Source organism: Rana temporaria, chromosome 13, assembly GCF_905171775.1.
Source record: "Rana temporaria chromosome 13, aRanTem1.1, whole genome shotgun sequence".
Taxonomy (NCBI): domain Eukaryota; kingdom Metazoa; phylum Chordata; class Amphibia; order Anura; family Ranidae; genus Rana; species Rana temporaria.
Window position 1 is genome coordinate 56,787,610 of NC_053501.1, and position 16,383 is coordinate 56,803,992.

Here is a 16,383-nt window from a genome sequence, read left to right on the forward strand (position 1 = left end):
GGTAGCGCAAGTCTGCGATACTACATATGTAATCGCCAGCAGCCAAGATGAAAGGGTCCAGAAATCCTTTCATGTAAACTTATTAAAAGAGTATCAGGAAAGACCAGAGGATGTAGCAGCCATATGTATTCCAGCCACTGAAGACCCCGACAGCTTACCCATCCCAGATCTATTAGCAGATTCGGAACCTAAGACTCTGCTCAATACGATACAGCTAGGGGAGCGGTTACCTCCCGCAGAAAAGGGACAGATGCGACAATTGATAACTGAGAAAGGACTGACATTTTCCCAGGAGCCCGGGTACACTCTCTTAGCGACTCACTACGTAGAGACCCCAGGACAAAACCCGCTCAGACAGACTCCCTACAGAATCCCTGAGGCAGTAAAAGAGGAGATGAGGAAGGAAATACAAGAAATGTTAAGACTGGGGATCATAGAACCATCTGACAGCCCCTGGGCCTCGCCCGTTGTCCTAGTACCCAAAAAGGACGGAACAACCCGATTCTGTGTCTATTACCGACGCCTCAATGACAAAACCGTGACAGATGCCTACCCCATGCCCCGAGTAGACGAGCTATTAGATCGTATTGCCAGGGGACGTTATCTGACCACAATCGATCTGTGCAAAGGGTATTGGCAGATTCCCCTGTCCAAGGAGGCTATCCCTAAGTCGGCATTTGTCACCCCATTTGGCTTATTCCAGTTCAAGGTCATGCCATTTGGGATGAAGAACGCCCCAGCCACATTTCAGCGCTTAGTGGACCGCCTCCTTGATGGCTTCCAGGATTTTGCTTGCGCGTACCTGGATGACATTGCGATCTGTAGTGAGACTTGGGGGGAACACTTGAGGCATGTTGAGGCTGTACTGGATCAGATTAGGGCCGCGGGCCTAACCCTGAAACCAGAAAAATGTAATTTCGGGATGGCAGAAGTCCAGTACTTGGGACACAGAGTGGGGTGTGGGAAACAACGACCAGAACCCGCTAAGGTTGAGGCTGTAGCCAATTGGCCAACTCCCCACACTAAGACCCAGGTACTGGCATTTCTAGGGACAGCGGGGTATTACAGAAAATTTGTCCCTGACTATAGTACCATTGCCAAACCCCTGACGGATTTGACCAAAAAGAATTTGCCTAGAGTAGTCCTGTGGTCTCCCGCCTGTGAAACAGCATTCCAAACCTTGAAACAAGCATTGATCAACGCACCTGTCCTATCTGCCCCCGTCCCTAACAAAAGATTTGTCGTTCATACAGATGCGTCCATGTATGGACTGGGGGCAGTTCTAAGCCAGATCGGGGAGGATGGAGGAGAACACCCTGTCGCGTACCTGAGTAGAAAACTATTACCCAGGGAAGTGAGCTACGCGGCCGTGGAAAAGGAATGTTTAGCCCTGGTTTGGGCCTTAAAGAAGCTCACACCCTACCTGTATGGTCAGGAATTCACCCTGATCACGGACCATAACCCACTAGTATGGCTGAACCGAGTAGCCGGAGATAATGGGCGCTTGCTAAGATGGAGCTTGGCCCTACAACCCTACAATTTTTCTATCCAATACCGCCCTGGCAGATTCAATGGGAATGCCGACGGCCTGTCCAGGCAAACTGAACTTTTACCCTAACAGCAGACCGGACATCCCCAAGTTGATCCGAAAAAGATCAATCCGGGTCTGCCGGAGTGTTCCACAAAGGGGGAGTAGTGTAACGGACACATGCATGCTGCCGAGACAGTTATAATCTTCGTGCAGGGGGACTACAAGGAACTGCATGGCTTGTCACAAGTGGATGTACCACATTGTATTCTGAGCACAAAGGGTTAATTGGACAAGTCTCTTTCATTGCTGGAATGCTAATGTTCCCTTCGCATAGATAATGAACCCTCTTTTGTGTGCAGGTAAACAGCCCCCTGTGAGGTGTATGCTGATGGGGATTATGTGTGAGTGTTAATTGTTTTAAAGGTTAATTGAATTCTATGTGCCTGGCCAGGAAATGTTAAGTGGGGTGAGGTGCCGAAGCGGCTAGAAACTGGCCAAGTGATTAATTCAAGGAGATGTCATTGTTTCAGGGGGTCTGTGTTGAAGCCCCCTACTGGGAAAAGGGGAGGGCGGAAACTGTCATTGTTCTTGTAACAGTTGTAAGCAGATATAAGCAGGTGAAATATGCCAAATAAAGTCAGTCTGCTTGACCCTCCAAACGTAGCACGTCTCGTTTCTTGGAAGGGCGTTCGATGGGATATACCGGCGGTACCTGCATATCATAACTTGTCAGCAAAAAGGACGTCTCCAACGGCCGATACCCCTCACTACCAGTGGGTAGCCGTTACATACACTTTTTAAATATTATTGCTTTTATATCTAATATTTGCATTTATAGTGAAGTGTCTAATTGGTATGTTTTATCTGTCAACGCATGTTCTGTCTGCCATTCCAGCTCATCATCTGGAGGACTCACTCAGCATCGTTTTTCAGTTTTTAATCATTTCTGTATTTTTGTGGATTTATTTGGATTTTCTATAACCCATATATTCCACATTCTTATGACAGTTGATTTTTATCACTGTCATTTTTATTCATTAAAAGCTATGTCCTTTTTTTGCATGTCACTCATATGACATTTTAAAATACACTGCCCTCATTTCCAGTTATTTTAAAAGTCTAATGCACTACTTCTGATTTTTTCAATTAGGACAGTTCACCACTGATCTTACGGTTAACACATACAGTTTGGCTCTATGATGCTTTTTGGTTTCACACTCCTAATAACTGTCTTGAGCGGCTAACAAACTAATTGGTTGCATCGCCTGTCACTGTATTTTATTTTCTTCAATGCGTCACACTATGTAGTTCTATTCAGATTTATTTGATCCGGCTCATGTGGAACGCACAACGGTCACCATAGTGAGGGTTGAACCGCACACGTGTGCATTATGATTCGCCCCTTTTCTTACGCTCCCAGTTACTCTTTATCTGCTTTTCGGCTTGCCGTTCAGTGCTGCGGAGCATTCTATTTACAACACAGGGCCAGAACGAGGCTTGGAGCGCACGCTCTGACACCATTTTGCTCTAACCAGGAAGCGCCCGTTCTGAGCGCCTCCCTGTTTCATACATCCTATCAGAACATTATTTCAGGGTGAGGCTTGGAGCGCACGCTCCGTCGCCATCTTGCCACATCCAGGAAGCGCTCGTTCTAAGCGCTCCTTCACTGTAAAAGTTCTGACACTTCTTTTTAAATGAATTTTTTTAATCAGATGTAAATTGTAGGTTTAGATTGCTACTCTGGGCGCAATGCTCTGGCTACATTCGATTTTCACCCGGAAGTGCTCCAATTCTGAGTGACTCCTCCCAGATGGTGAGTTGTATGTTTTTGGGGGCTCACTATAAATGTGTCTGTTGGACACATGAGAGTGATACCCTTTTTGACAACGTGTGGTTACACGAAACGCGTCAGGATGACTCCATTGTTGCCATCATTATATTGATATGCGCTGTATTTTCATCAGATATGTAAGTGCACATTTTTAATTAAATACATATTGATTTTTTACGGTGTTACACTATGGCGTCCCCTCTTCTCTTTTCCACATTTTATATGTGACCTTTAACACGGATGACCATTTCCTGCATTCCCTGAGTGAGAGACCTTCCAGCTCATCCCCAGGTTATTGTTTCAAGGCCGTCCGCTGACCCCTTCCTGAAGTAACTCCACACCGTGGCTTCCAGTTTATACCAAGCCTGATTGACTCTGGAAATATACATTTCGCAGAGTCCACATGTTTAGGTAAGCCTGCATTCACACTGGTGATGGGATATCTTTTTCACTTGGACATTCATTCATATCCACTTTTATCTCTGGAAGTTATCACCCCACTTCTATTGATCCTTCCATTTTTTGAACTTTGTGCCATTTAATCATTATTTGGTTCATTTTGGACTTTATTTACATATGTTATGATATTTTTATCTTCATATTCCCGTGTATTACCGTATTTTCCGGCGTATAAGACGACTCGGCGTATAAGACGACCCCCTAATTTTCCAGGAAAAATTTTGATTTTGGGATATACTCACTGTATAAGACTACCCCCTTCTTACTGTCTTTCTGGAAGCTGAGGGGTAGCCAGAACCGCTGACAGGAACAGGCTTTTTTGAATCTCACTGTGCCATTACATTACATGCCCAGACTGTGCCATTACATTCCTCACTGTGCCATTACATGCCCAGACTGTGCCATTACATTCCTGACTGTGCCATTACATTACATGCCCAGACTGTGCCATTACATTCCTCACTGTGCCATTACATGCCCCCACATTGCCATCACTTGCCCCTCAATTGCCTCTCACTGTGTCATCACTTGCCCCCACTGTGCCTGAACTTGTTGCCCCTATTGTGCAATCGCCGCAAACACTCACTTTTTTCTTCCAGCGGTGACAGTCCCCCATGCTGCGAGCGCGAATGATTTCAAAGCCGCGCCTTCGCTTCAGAGTGTTCTGTGATAGGAGGAACAAAAATCTTCCCAGCAGCGCCTCTGTTCTGTTTTCCGCCTATCACGGACGTCTTCTCATCTCGTCTGAGGATGAGAAGGCATCTGTGATAGGAGGAACACAGGCGCTGCTGGGAAGATTTTTGTTCCTCCTATCACAGAACACTCTGAAGTGAAGGCGCGGCTTTGAAATCATTCACGCTCGCGCTCGCAGCATGGGGGACTGTCACCGCTGGAAGAAAAAAGTGAGTCCTGAGACCGTACCCGGCGTATAAGATGACCCCCGACTTTGGATGCATGTTTTTGCATCCAGAAAGTCGTCTTATACGCCGGAAAATACGGTATATATTTTTCATATTGATCACGCATGGTCCTGACTTCATCGTCACATCATTTTTGTATTTGAGCGCTGCACTTTCTTGTCCATATACTGCAGGGCTCGACAAACCCCGGGCGCCAGGTCGCATTTGCAACTAGAATTAGCGACCTGACATCTGGGGTATCCTGTCTCCGTGTGCACCCCCGGCGCGCGATCGCGTCGGGCCGCACCGGCCGGTAATTTAGCCTGCGGCTTCCTCCTTCCTTCTGCAGTCCTAGGCCTCTTTCTTCCTTCTGCAGTCCTATGCTTCCTTCTGGAATCTGGCGCCCTTGTGTGGTGGCCGTTGGTATAACAAAACAACCTGCAATGCTAATGGAGCTTCCCCTGCCTGTTTTCACAGCCTTTATTTTTCGTAATGGCTTATTTTTATTAGATTTTTTTTTTTTTCAAGTAAACTTTTCTTTTTATTTATTTTTTCTTAATTAAGAATATATATATATATATATATATATATATATATATATATATATATATATATATATATATATTTTCGAGTATAAGCCGCGGCACCTAATTTTACCACAAAAATCTGGGAAAACGTATTGACTCAAGTATAAGCCTAGGGTGTCCATCTGCATGCCTCACTGTGCCTCACTTTGCCTCACTGTGTCCTTGTGCCCATGCCTCGACTGATGTTTAACATGGGAGTCTATGGAAGGGGTGCCCGGATTTGAAAAATCGCTGCTCCCCAGCCGTAGGTCTCCCAGACAACAAACTTTGCACACTTATAGAGGAGAAATTGAGCTATATGTGTGCCAGGTTTCGGGTCAAGGAGACCTACGCCCGGCCGGTACCAGGTCCCCAAAGTCACTGGAGAAATGACGTTTAACATGGGAGTCTATGGAAGGGGTGCCCTGCTTTGAAAAATCGGTGCTCCCCGGCCGTAGGTCCCCCAGACAGGGTCCCCAAAGTCCGGGAGATCAGGCACAAAAGGTGACGAGTATAAGGGGGGGGCATTTTTTGCACAAAGATGTGCTGAAAAACTTGGCTTATACTCGAGTATATACGGTACATAAAATGTTTGGTTCTAGTCGTCTTTCTGTGTTAATTTAAGATTGGTTAATTATTATTTTGAAAATAAAACTTTGACGGTCGTTACAAAAAAAAAAAAACCTGACTCCTACATTTTTTTAGCTGACTCCTAGATTCCTAGCAAATTTGTCAAACCCTGCGAATACTGTACATGGACAAACATTTCAGTAAGCCAACATTTCTGTAATAAAAATACAAATTTGTAGAAACGTGGAATATACTGGCTGGTGTTGGTATGGGAATGACACGCACTCAAATTTTACTGAACATTTTAAAGGATAAATTCACCTTTTGCAACATGTTTGGTTTCACTCGTTCACAGTCCTCTGAATGGGAACTGGCTGTCAGCTTGTAGTTTTCATTGAACTACTACCATGGTGCTGTTTATTGCTCTGGTGGTTCATTCTTCCGGTCGGTGAGTAACTGCTTGCTTGTACGAGGTACGGGCACACAGATATAGTTAATATTCCAATCGCACACCTTTCTGGAGAAACGGCTCAAAATTACAGAGATCGCTGCTAAAGCGATCACCAGCTGGGCACTGGAACGACAAACCATATGAACATATTCGCCAGCACACCATGGATCGTACAAAACGTCCAAAAGTTTTAATGCAATGAAAACATCACAAGGATTGCAACGTTTCGAGGCCACGCAGGACCTCTTCGTCAGGCCAGTGATAAACTGACCTAGAAACGTTGCAATCCTTGTGATGTTTTCATTGCATTAAAACTTTTGGATGTTTTGTACGATCCATGGTGTGCTGGCAAATATGTTCATACACACAGATATACTGACAGCTCTGCAGGAGACCTGCATGGTACCAGCGATCTGCTCACTGGTGCAATGCTTTACAGGCTCCCAAAATATAAAATACACTTTTCACTTTTTTCATAAGAGGTGAACTTATCCTTTTAACTATTGAGTAATTTATTTATGCTTTTTTTTATTTTTCTGATGGGTCATCTAATGTCAATTTATTGTAAGGCCCCAAAATTAAAAAAAATTCCCAACCTCACCTGTGAAGTCTATTCCTGAGCTTGCTGCTTGAGCATGTCTCCCGCTTTTTTTTTATTATTATAAATATCTATATCCTTTGAAAGGCCAAACATTTTTCTTACAGGCCACTAGATGGAGCAAGAACACATTCATTTCCCTTTGACTTTAGTAGTCAATGACTTTAGTAGTCAATGTATGCAGACTGAAGGGAGCCCAGTTGCCACACCTTTTTTTTTTTTCCCTCACTTCTAGTAGGGAGTTTTGCTGAGCTACTGATGGTCCTGAACAGCAAAATCGATCTTCTTGTCTTCTGATTTCAGCCATTCTTTCAGACAATATTAATGCCAGCTAATGTAGCTACTACTTGTCTTGTGCAGATTCAGATGCTTCTGTGGAACTAAGCTGCGGTGTATAGTGGTATTCAATTGCTTTCCATACTGAGTTTAATTTATTTCAGCCTGCTAATAAAGGCAGGAGCTATAAAAGTGATCTCTGCAGGTAGTGACTTCAATGTGATTCGAGTGTCTCTCCTCATATCTTGAAGCTAAACCCATCTGTTTCAGTAGAGATTTGTCTGCTTTCTCAGATGGGATATTGGCCACTACTTACATGCTAGTTGTGAACACCAATTTCTGACGAAGTGAAAAAGGTTATCCCGTCAAACTCCCAACACTAAATATAGCAGTCTTGTGTGAAAGGCTTACTAAATTTGATTGGAGGGTTTAATAGAAATGAAACCTTGGAGGATTAAATGGGCTTGGTGATGATACTGGAGGGGTTGATATTCTGGATAGCATTAACAGATCATTTGATTTTACCTTGTGTCTTGGTTTGGTATAGATATGTTATTGGTAAATGTGGTCATTGCAGTGGCTTGGTGATTAGCACTTCTGCCTTGCAGCATTAGGACTATTGTTCAAATCCAAACCATATTACTACTTGCATGGAATTTGTATATTCTCCTTGTGCTTGAGTAGGTTTCCTCCCAGGTACTCCATTTTTTCCTCACTCCAAAGACATGTTGGTAGGTTAACTTTGCTCCTGTCCAAGTTGGTCCTTGTATATCTATGCATGCAAAAGTAAGGATTAGATTGTAAGCCTATTGAGGGCAGGGACGGATGTGAATGTACAATACATGGAAAGTGCTGTGTAAATTGTTACTACTGTAGGCATTTATAGATCTCAATCTGAATAACCATTGTTTCCAAGCGAAAAATCTGCACTGACACCACACCTCGCAGTATACCTCTTTATTCCATTACGCGTTGCAGTACTAGTGCAGTGGCGTACTTTAGCCTTCCAAAATTGCACTGTCTGTAATCTGTGTATCTTGGAGTATGGAAGGAATTTTTCTGAAATTTAACTTGGCAATTTTAAACTTTAAATGCCCTCCCTAATAGCAAGCATTGTAATGGGACTGCAGTTACTTTCTAGGCAGACATGGTATTCTGCCAGCTCAGATACTGGTTTCCTTTTTCTTTTTGGAGGGTTTGACTTTCATGACTTGTCTTGTGTGATCATTTCTATCCACCCAACACCCCAATTTTCAACAGGAGGCCCTATTGACCCCTGGTGTACTGTTCTTGGAGAAGGATTAACATTGTTTGTCTAATAAGGGCACTGTATTGCCAATACGGATATTATTCTGAAAATATTCTTGTTTGTAGATTGTGACTCTGCTACAATATTTTATACACGGTGCATGTATTGGGCATCTGATTTTCTTTCTTGTATTTAGTAAAGAGATTGATCATTAAAACTGAATATCCGCATAGATAGACAATTGATTAACCGTCTCACTGAGTTGTAGCTCTTGGCTGAAATACTTCCTGGAGAAAGTGCTGGGGACATCTGAATTCCTAGGCACTTGTCCATATGTCTTTACACATGTGGCCAGCACTGGATGGAACACCATTTTTCCAGTAAAGTTACATTTTTAGCCCTTCTATTACTGCTTATTTTATCTATCCAAGCAGTTTTTTGCTAGTGTTTGAAGGTGATGGACCAGTCTCTTTTGGCTAAGAGGATCTTTCTACTAAGATGCACAGTTATCTTCTATACAAAAGTAGATGGCTTGACACCTTAGTACTTTGGGCTTACTGAGAACTGCAAGAGAGACCACTACTCAACAGACCCAGGGAACACTCGAGAGTTCAAATCGGCCATAATCCATATACAGTGCCTCGAAAAAGAATTCATACCCCTTGAAATTTTCAAAATGTTGTCATGTTACAACCAAAAATGTAAATGTGTTGTATTGGAATTAAATGTGATAGACCTACACAAAATGGCACATAAATGTCAAGTGGAAAGAAAATGATAAATGTTTTTTCAAAATCATTTACAAACATACATCTGAGAAGTGTGGCATGAATTTATTTAGCCCCCGGGTCAATACTTTGTAGAACCACCTTTCGCTGCAATTACAGCTGAAAGTCTTTTTGGGTATGTCTCTTCCAGCTTTGTGTTTTTCACCTTAATGTGCCCAAGTGCAAGAGCCCCCCTTTTTCTTGCCTGAACCCGATCTTTCCAGCGACGAGACTGAGCCCAGCAACTCCAGCCACTGTCTTGGGTCCTCATTGGCTAGATAGCAGCAGCCATTGGCTCTCGCTGCTGTCACTGGATTTGATTGACACGGGAGCTGGCGGGGAGGGACCAAGTCCTGCTGTCTGTGTCCATGGCTGCAGCAGCAGGACTCGGGAGCGCGCCTGCACAGGTGCCCCCTTGGAATTCAAATCACAGAGAGGGCACCCAATGCGGGGAGGAGCAAGGAGCGCCGCTGGCAGACCCCAGAAGAGGAGGATTGGGTCACTCTGTGTAAAACCCTTGTACAGACGAGGTAAGTAGAACATGTTTGTTTAAAAAAATAAATACACCTTTACAAACTCCTTTTTAATGTTGGGCTTAAAGTGATTGTAAACATATACACAGGGACTATATAGCCTCAGTGAAAAAAGATAAAACGGATCCTCCTACATGAGTTTTATCTATCTGCAGTCTTGTCTTCCCTACATCCATTCAAAGTGCTGAATTGATAAGCTTGTCTAAAAAAAAAAAAAAAAAGGGGGGGGTAGAGAGCTGAAGTTGCACTCTTCAGAGCTTCACACACTCACAGGGAACATACTGTAGCTGAGGCTGTCAATCTGCTGGAGGTCCCTCTGTGCCCCCCCCCCTTTTTTTTCTTGGTGTCAGATGTGATTTATTCTGAATCAGAGGGAGGCTTTTAACCACTTCCATACAGGGCATTTTCACCCCCTTCCTGCCCAGACCAATTTTTCGTTTTCAGCGCTGTCGCATTTTGAATGACAATTGCACGGTCATGGAAAACTGTACCCAAATGAAATCTTTTTTTTTTTCTTCCACAAATAGAGCTTTCGTTTGGTATTTGATCACCTCTGCGGTTTTTATTTTTTGCGCTATAAACAAAAGAAGAGCAACAATTTAGAAAATAACTTTTTTTACTATTTGATTTAATAAATATGACATTATTATTTTTTTTAAACGATTTTTTTCCTCAGTTTAGGCCGATATGTATTCTTCTACATATTTTTGGTAAAAAAAAAACGCAATAAGTGTATATTGATTGGTTTGCGCAAAAGTTATAGCGTCTACAAAATAGGGGATAGTTTTATGGCATTTTTTTATTTTTTTTTCTAGTAATGGCGGCCGTGACATTGCGACAGATATATCGGACACTTTTAACACATTTTTGGGACCATTCACATTTATACAGCAATTGGTGCTATAAAACTGCATTGATTACTGTGTAGATGTGACTGGCAGGGAAGGGGTTAACACTGGGGGGGTTAAGTGGTTAAATATGTTCCCTGGGAGTGATTCTTACTGTAGGGGGACTCACAAGGGGAGGAGACCGATGTGTTCCTCTGTACTGGGAACACACATCGGTCTCCTCAACTCTGACAGGAGGTGGATCTGTGTGTTTACACACAGATCCACACTCCTGCGGTGATCACGGGCAACTGCTGGTGCCGGACACGTGCACCGGGTCCCGATCGATGGTGCGCGGCCGCGAAGCAAAGGACGTCATATGACGTCTACCCGGAGCGAGAGCCGGTTCCTGCCGACGTCATATTACTTTGGCTTGGTAGGGAACTGGTTAATTTAGAAGTACACACTATAGAGGGATATGCCTTTCATATTTCATGAGCTCACTGGATTGCTGGGCTGTGGTGGGGGCAGAAAATTTGCTGATACAGGCATTTAGCGGCTCGCTGAGAGGCTGAGCTGAGTGCCGGTCCAGGCATGTGGGCAGTTCCCGACTTCATTCTCAGCTGGCAGCAGGTTTCAGCTCGCTGTCTACCGACAGCAGGCTTCAGCCTGTCTGCTGAAATCGGGTCACAGGAGTGCAGAGGAAAACTGCACTCCTGTGATCCACAGGAAACATACAGCCGAATTAGCTTTTCTCTCACTTTCTGTCTGGGGAGTCCCACTGTTACCATAAGTGAGGGGCAATCTTTGTATCGAAGCCCTAGATAGCAGTAAAAACTTGATGTGGTTACCTACTCTTTCCCACTCTATCCAAAACTATGAGGAGAAAAACATTTGGGCTGGATGTACCTTTGTTATAAAGATGATATACCTGGAGGTGGTGGAAGATCTAAGAATAGGTGGGAACACCAAAAACTTGGTGCTGGACAGAATAGGGAAGAAGATCAAGCTGATTTTGCATCAGGCTTGTAAGCTCTAAGTCAGATGTGCTCAACCTTTTGAAGAGCGAGAGCCACTTAAATTATTTGGTAACTGCTTGCGGGCCTCAATGAAAGATTTTTATTTCTATTTTAAAGCGCATAATGAACATTTTCATGGCAGGCTAAATGCTGGCAGGAGAAAGGAGGAGAAGCCGGGCTTTAGTGGTTGCAGGAGGAAAATCGAGGGGGTTGGAAGAAACACATCTCGACCTTCTCTTTTTTTTTTTTTTTTTTTTGTGCCCACCTCAGACCCACAAATGTAAATAAGCTCTTACTGTCCTGAGCCCCCTTTACGGCTGCTTTCACACTAATGCACTGCGGTTTACTCCAGTGGGGTACAGTGCACCTTGGGCTTTCCTGCGGGTTAGCTGTGTTTTGCCATAGAGTTCTATTATACCTTCAGGATGTTGTACACGTTCTGAAAGTGCACCCAAAACCCCACATTCATGAGCTTTTTGAAAGAGTGCATGGAACCCGCAGGATATAATCGGGGTGAGCTTCTCTGGTTTGAGGTCAAGGGCTACAGGTTGAGCACCCTTGCTCTAAGTCCGGGGTCTCCAAACATTCTAAACAAAGAGCCGGTTTATTGTCCTTTAGACTCTTGGAGAGCCAGACTTTGACCAGCGGGAGTAGAAATTTTCCTGGCATCATTGTTGGTAACCATCTGGTATTAGGGGGAGGAATAGTGCCCCATTGCTGGTATCATAGGGAGTAATAGTGCTCTATTAGTTGCGTCAGGGGGAGAAATGGTGCTCCACTGTCTGTGTCAGATGGCAGAATAGTGTCTCGTATCAGTGGGAGGGATAGTGCCCCAAGGGCTGGATAAAGGCAAGCAAAAAGCCGCATCTGGCCCTCGGGCCACAAGTTTGGAGACCACTGCTCTAAGTGATTGATGTCTATTGCAAATATAACGTTTATGGTTGAATGACCCTTTGTTAAGGTGATATTTCTAAACCATTTTTATTATATGCTGCTTCATAAGCTCTGTAGAGGAAAATTTTGAGAGACAAGCATAAGCAAACCTGTGCTGAGACTACAGAATACTGACAATGAAAATCTGGTTATGAATCTGTATAAATATGTTGCTGTGCAGGAATACTACAAGTTTGTTGCTGCCTTTGGCAGGAAGTAAATTCTGATACAGGAATCTCTTTTTTTTTAACACCCTGGTTACCATGATCGCGACATTGAAATCGTGCTACATCACTTGAAGTGCTACTTTAGATGTGACTTGGAAGTCAACTTCATGCACAGATGTCTATGCAAGTCACACCAGAATGTGTGCAAAAAGTATTGCCGGAACTATTTTCAAAATCGGTGTGACTCTGAAGAGTACCAGGGGCCATGTAATAATTGTACATTCCAGACTGCTGGAATCGGCTATTGCTTTAATTATACTTTATTTCTGAAACAATTTTTTGGGGGAGTGGGGGGGCTTCTTTTATCATAAAGCCAATGCCTTTTTGGGGTCAGAAAACTCGCCCTGCATCAGGACTTGGACTGAGAGATGGTATATACTGGTCTAATACAAGGTATGTGGTATTTTATCCCAGGCAAGTGTTGGAAGCACAAACGTTGACAGAATTTGCTAGGCTGCCCTGCTGAAGGTGCATAGGCGTGCGCACGGGGTGTGCCTGGGCACACCCTAATCCCCGTGCCAGCCAGGGCTTTTTTCTAGGGAAACTGCTGGGTTTGCTAATGGACACTCACTGGCAGTAACAGTGCTGCCAGTGAGACAATTTATTTGGTATGTTTACCCCCTAGACTCCCCCTATGAGGACTGCTGCAGTGGAGTAAGCTGCCAGCTGGCCGCATTTCCCGATGCTCCCTCTATAGTTCCGGCAAGTGATCTCTTACTGTAGGCAGCGGAGTGATACAGCTGCACTCTGCCTGCCCTCCAGTGCTGCTGTCATAGGATAGGAGGAAAGCAGAATCTAGTGGGGAGCATGGGCGAATCTAGGAAGGTAGATTTCACTTTATTTACATTGCTCTTGCCAGCAGAATTCCTCCCCCCTCCACACTGCCTGAACAAGAGAGGAGAAAGGTCGATCCTCTCTGGCTCCTCCAGCCCCCATCCCTGTCTCTGCCCCCACACTGCAATCCTTGCATGGAGCCTGTGTCTGAGAAATGAGATGTGTGGGCGGGAGAGTTTAGGTACAGCAGCTGGCAGTTCCGTGGGGGCTGCTACACTGATTCCACTGCGTGATCCTGCAAATACCAGCCAGGTGAGTGAGCAGTCCCTCATCTCCCTCCCCTTTCTCCCCATCTGCCTCCCCTCCCCCCTCCAGGAGTTCCAAGTTAATTTATTGTCCAGCTAGCACTTAGGGAATGACTTAACTGTGATGTCAGGGGGCACTGTGCCATGCTCTAATGTCAGGGGCACTGTGCCATGCTCTAATGTCAGGGGGCACGTGGCACTGTGCAATTCTCTGATGTCGGAGCACTGTGCCATGCTCCAATGTGATGTAAGGGACACTGTGCAATGCTCTGATGTCAGGGGGCAACGTGCCATGCTCTGATGCGATGTCGGGGGCACTGTGCCATGCTCCAACGTGATGTAAGGGGCACTGAGCAATGCTTTGATGTCAGGGGGCACTGTGTCATGCTCTGATGTCAGGGGGCACTGTGCCATGCTCCGATGTGATGTTGGGGGCACTGTGCCATGCTCTGATGTAAGGGGCACTACTGTACTGTGCTATGTTCTGATGTCAGGTGGCACTGTACAATGCTCTGATGTAAGGGGCACTGTGCCATGCTCTGATGTCAGGAGCACTGTGCCCCTCTGGGGGCAATCTGGTACTAACTAACACTGGCTGGCAGTGTCACAATCTGACACTGATGTCACTAGTACAGTGACAATACAGTAATGCAGTGATGATACTGTACATTGTACTAATGACATCTACTGGGATGGGTGACTGGAGCTTTGTTAATGCAGCTTTCAATGCCATAACCTTTGTAGTAGTCCTAAGCACTTTAATCCCATTCATTTATTTTATTTTAGCTGGATGGAATGATGCATTGAGGTTTTTAACTTTTTTTTAAAGCTGTCTGAAATGGGTTTATATTATGCAATATGCCTTGCTTAGTTGAGGGCTTTTGCTCTTCTTTTTCTTTGATACAGTTTATGACAGTTTATCCACTTTTTTTCTTATTCAGGGAATGGAATTGTGCGGAGACATTCTACCAGGTCACCAGTAGGCTCGCTATGTGACTTGTCTAAGTTTTCTGATACAAGATCATGGGACCAGCAAACGTGGCCCAACAGAAACCATCTCAACCTAACCCTGGAATTGCATGTAAGGATGATTTAAATCAGAATATAGTTTCTAATTTATGTGCTCTGAAAAGTGTGTACCACCTTTTTAAAAATTGACTCCATTGACACCTGTTGGGTACAATATGAGTTAACTGTAGACCACAATGTTATATTACAGTGTAGTGGTGCAACGTATCATCATTTATCCGTGATCCGAACCAAAGATATTGATCCGAACCGCACACACGTGATCCGCGGATTGGTTTATGAAAAAAAGTTGTGCACATGTTCTGTCCACACACAGCGTGGTCATGGCGAGCGGAGGAACGAAGGAGCTTGAACGCCCAGCGTCATTTAAATCCCCTGTATGAGAGCGTTTTGGCTTCCCTGTCAAATATAATGATGAAGGAAAGAGGTCAGTGGATAAAACCATGACGGTGTGTAGGCACTTGGCCTTCAGAAGAAGAATCAAAACCCATCTCTTCTGAGGGCAAAAAAAAGTCTACTCAGGGAATGGATACCAATCACCCAGAGGCGATTCAGTTCGCATATGTTGTGATATATTTTGTTTTTCACTCACTCACTGTGGCACAAGAAAGCCATATGACAGTGGAAACACATCAAACATGGCCACGCATTTGAAGCGTCACTCGGTGTTTTACTGACAGGAGTGAAAATGATAGCGAAAACGAAAGCTGCGCAACAACCGATTATCACCGCGGCATTTAAGAAGCCACTTGTTATGCAATCGGACCGGGCTAAAGCCATCGCAAATGCTATCAGTGTGTTTATAGGTGCAGACATGAGGCCATATTCGGTTGTGCAAAACGAGGGATTTAAACACATGCTGAAAGTGCTTGAGACACTTTACGACAACTTTTTTTTTTTTTTTTGCGGATCCGAAAAATGATTAGAACCGTGACTCTGATCCGAGAAACGATCCGAAACGTGAGTTTTTTTGATCCGTTGCACCCCTATTACGCTGTCATGTATTCTGAATGACACCCTAATACACCTGTATGCTGTAAACACACGACATTCAGCAACCAGCTGTGAATGTAACTTGATTGCTGAATTCTACACAATATGATTGCCAGACAAAGTGCAGAGCTTAACGTGTACAATAAGTTTAACAAAAATAAAGTAGTCTTGAGTATCCACCATGAGAATCAACAATGCCATCACTCCACCACCATATATGCACTTACCAGAAGTACACTATATATACGCATGTCATAATGTCATCATTTTTGAATGGTCCAATATAGAGCATCATAGTCCCATCAAGGTGCAACAATAGAAGAGCTCATAAGATGGCCGCATCTGAGAAGGTGTAACGCTTGAGGACGTGCGTGCACACAAGTGTAGGAGGGGCCTTAGGTGCTGTATATATGACGGTGGCGTCATAGAACTGTTGATTCTCATGTGATGGATACTCAAGACTACTTTTATATTGAATGCGTTTATATAATTGATAGCCAAAGATGTCCAATGTATATGTAATACTCTACAAGTGGCATAATATTG

General features: G+C 44.1%; 1 protein-coding gene across 2 annotated transcripts in view; it reads left to right on the plus strand.

Annotated features, from left to right (window-relative positions):
* Positions 1 to 16,383, plus strand: part of FMN1 (formin 1) — a 354,391-nt gene that overhangs the window by 97,778 nt on the left and 240,230 nt on the right. For both annotated transcript variants that reach the window (XM_040333461.1, XM_040333460.1), the window contains exon 3: positions 14,757 to 14,896. In XM_040333461.1, the coding sequence (XP_040189395.1) occupies positions 14,757 to 14,896 (140 nt within the window). The remainder of the gene's footprint in view (positions 1 to 14,756; positions 14,897 to 16,383) is intronic.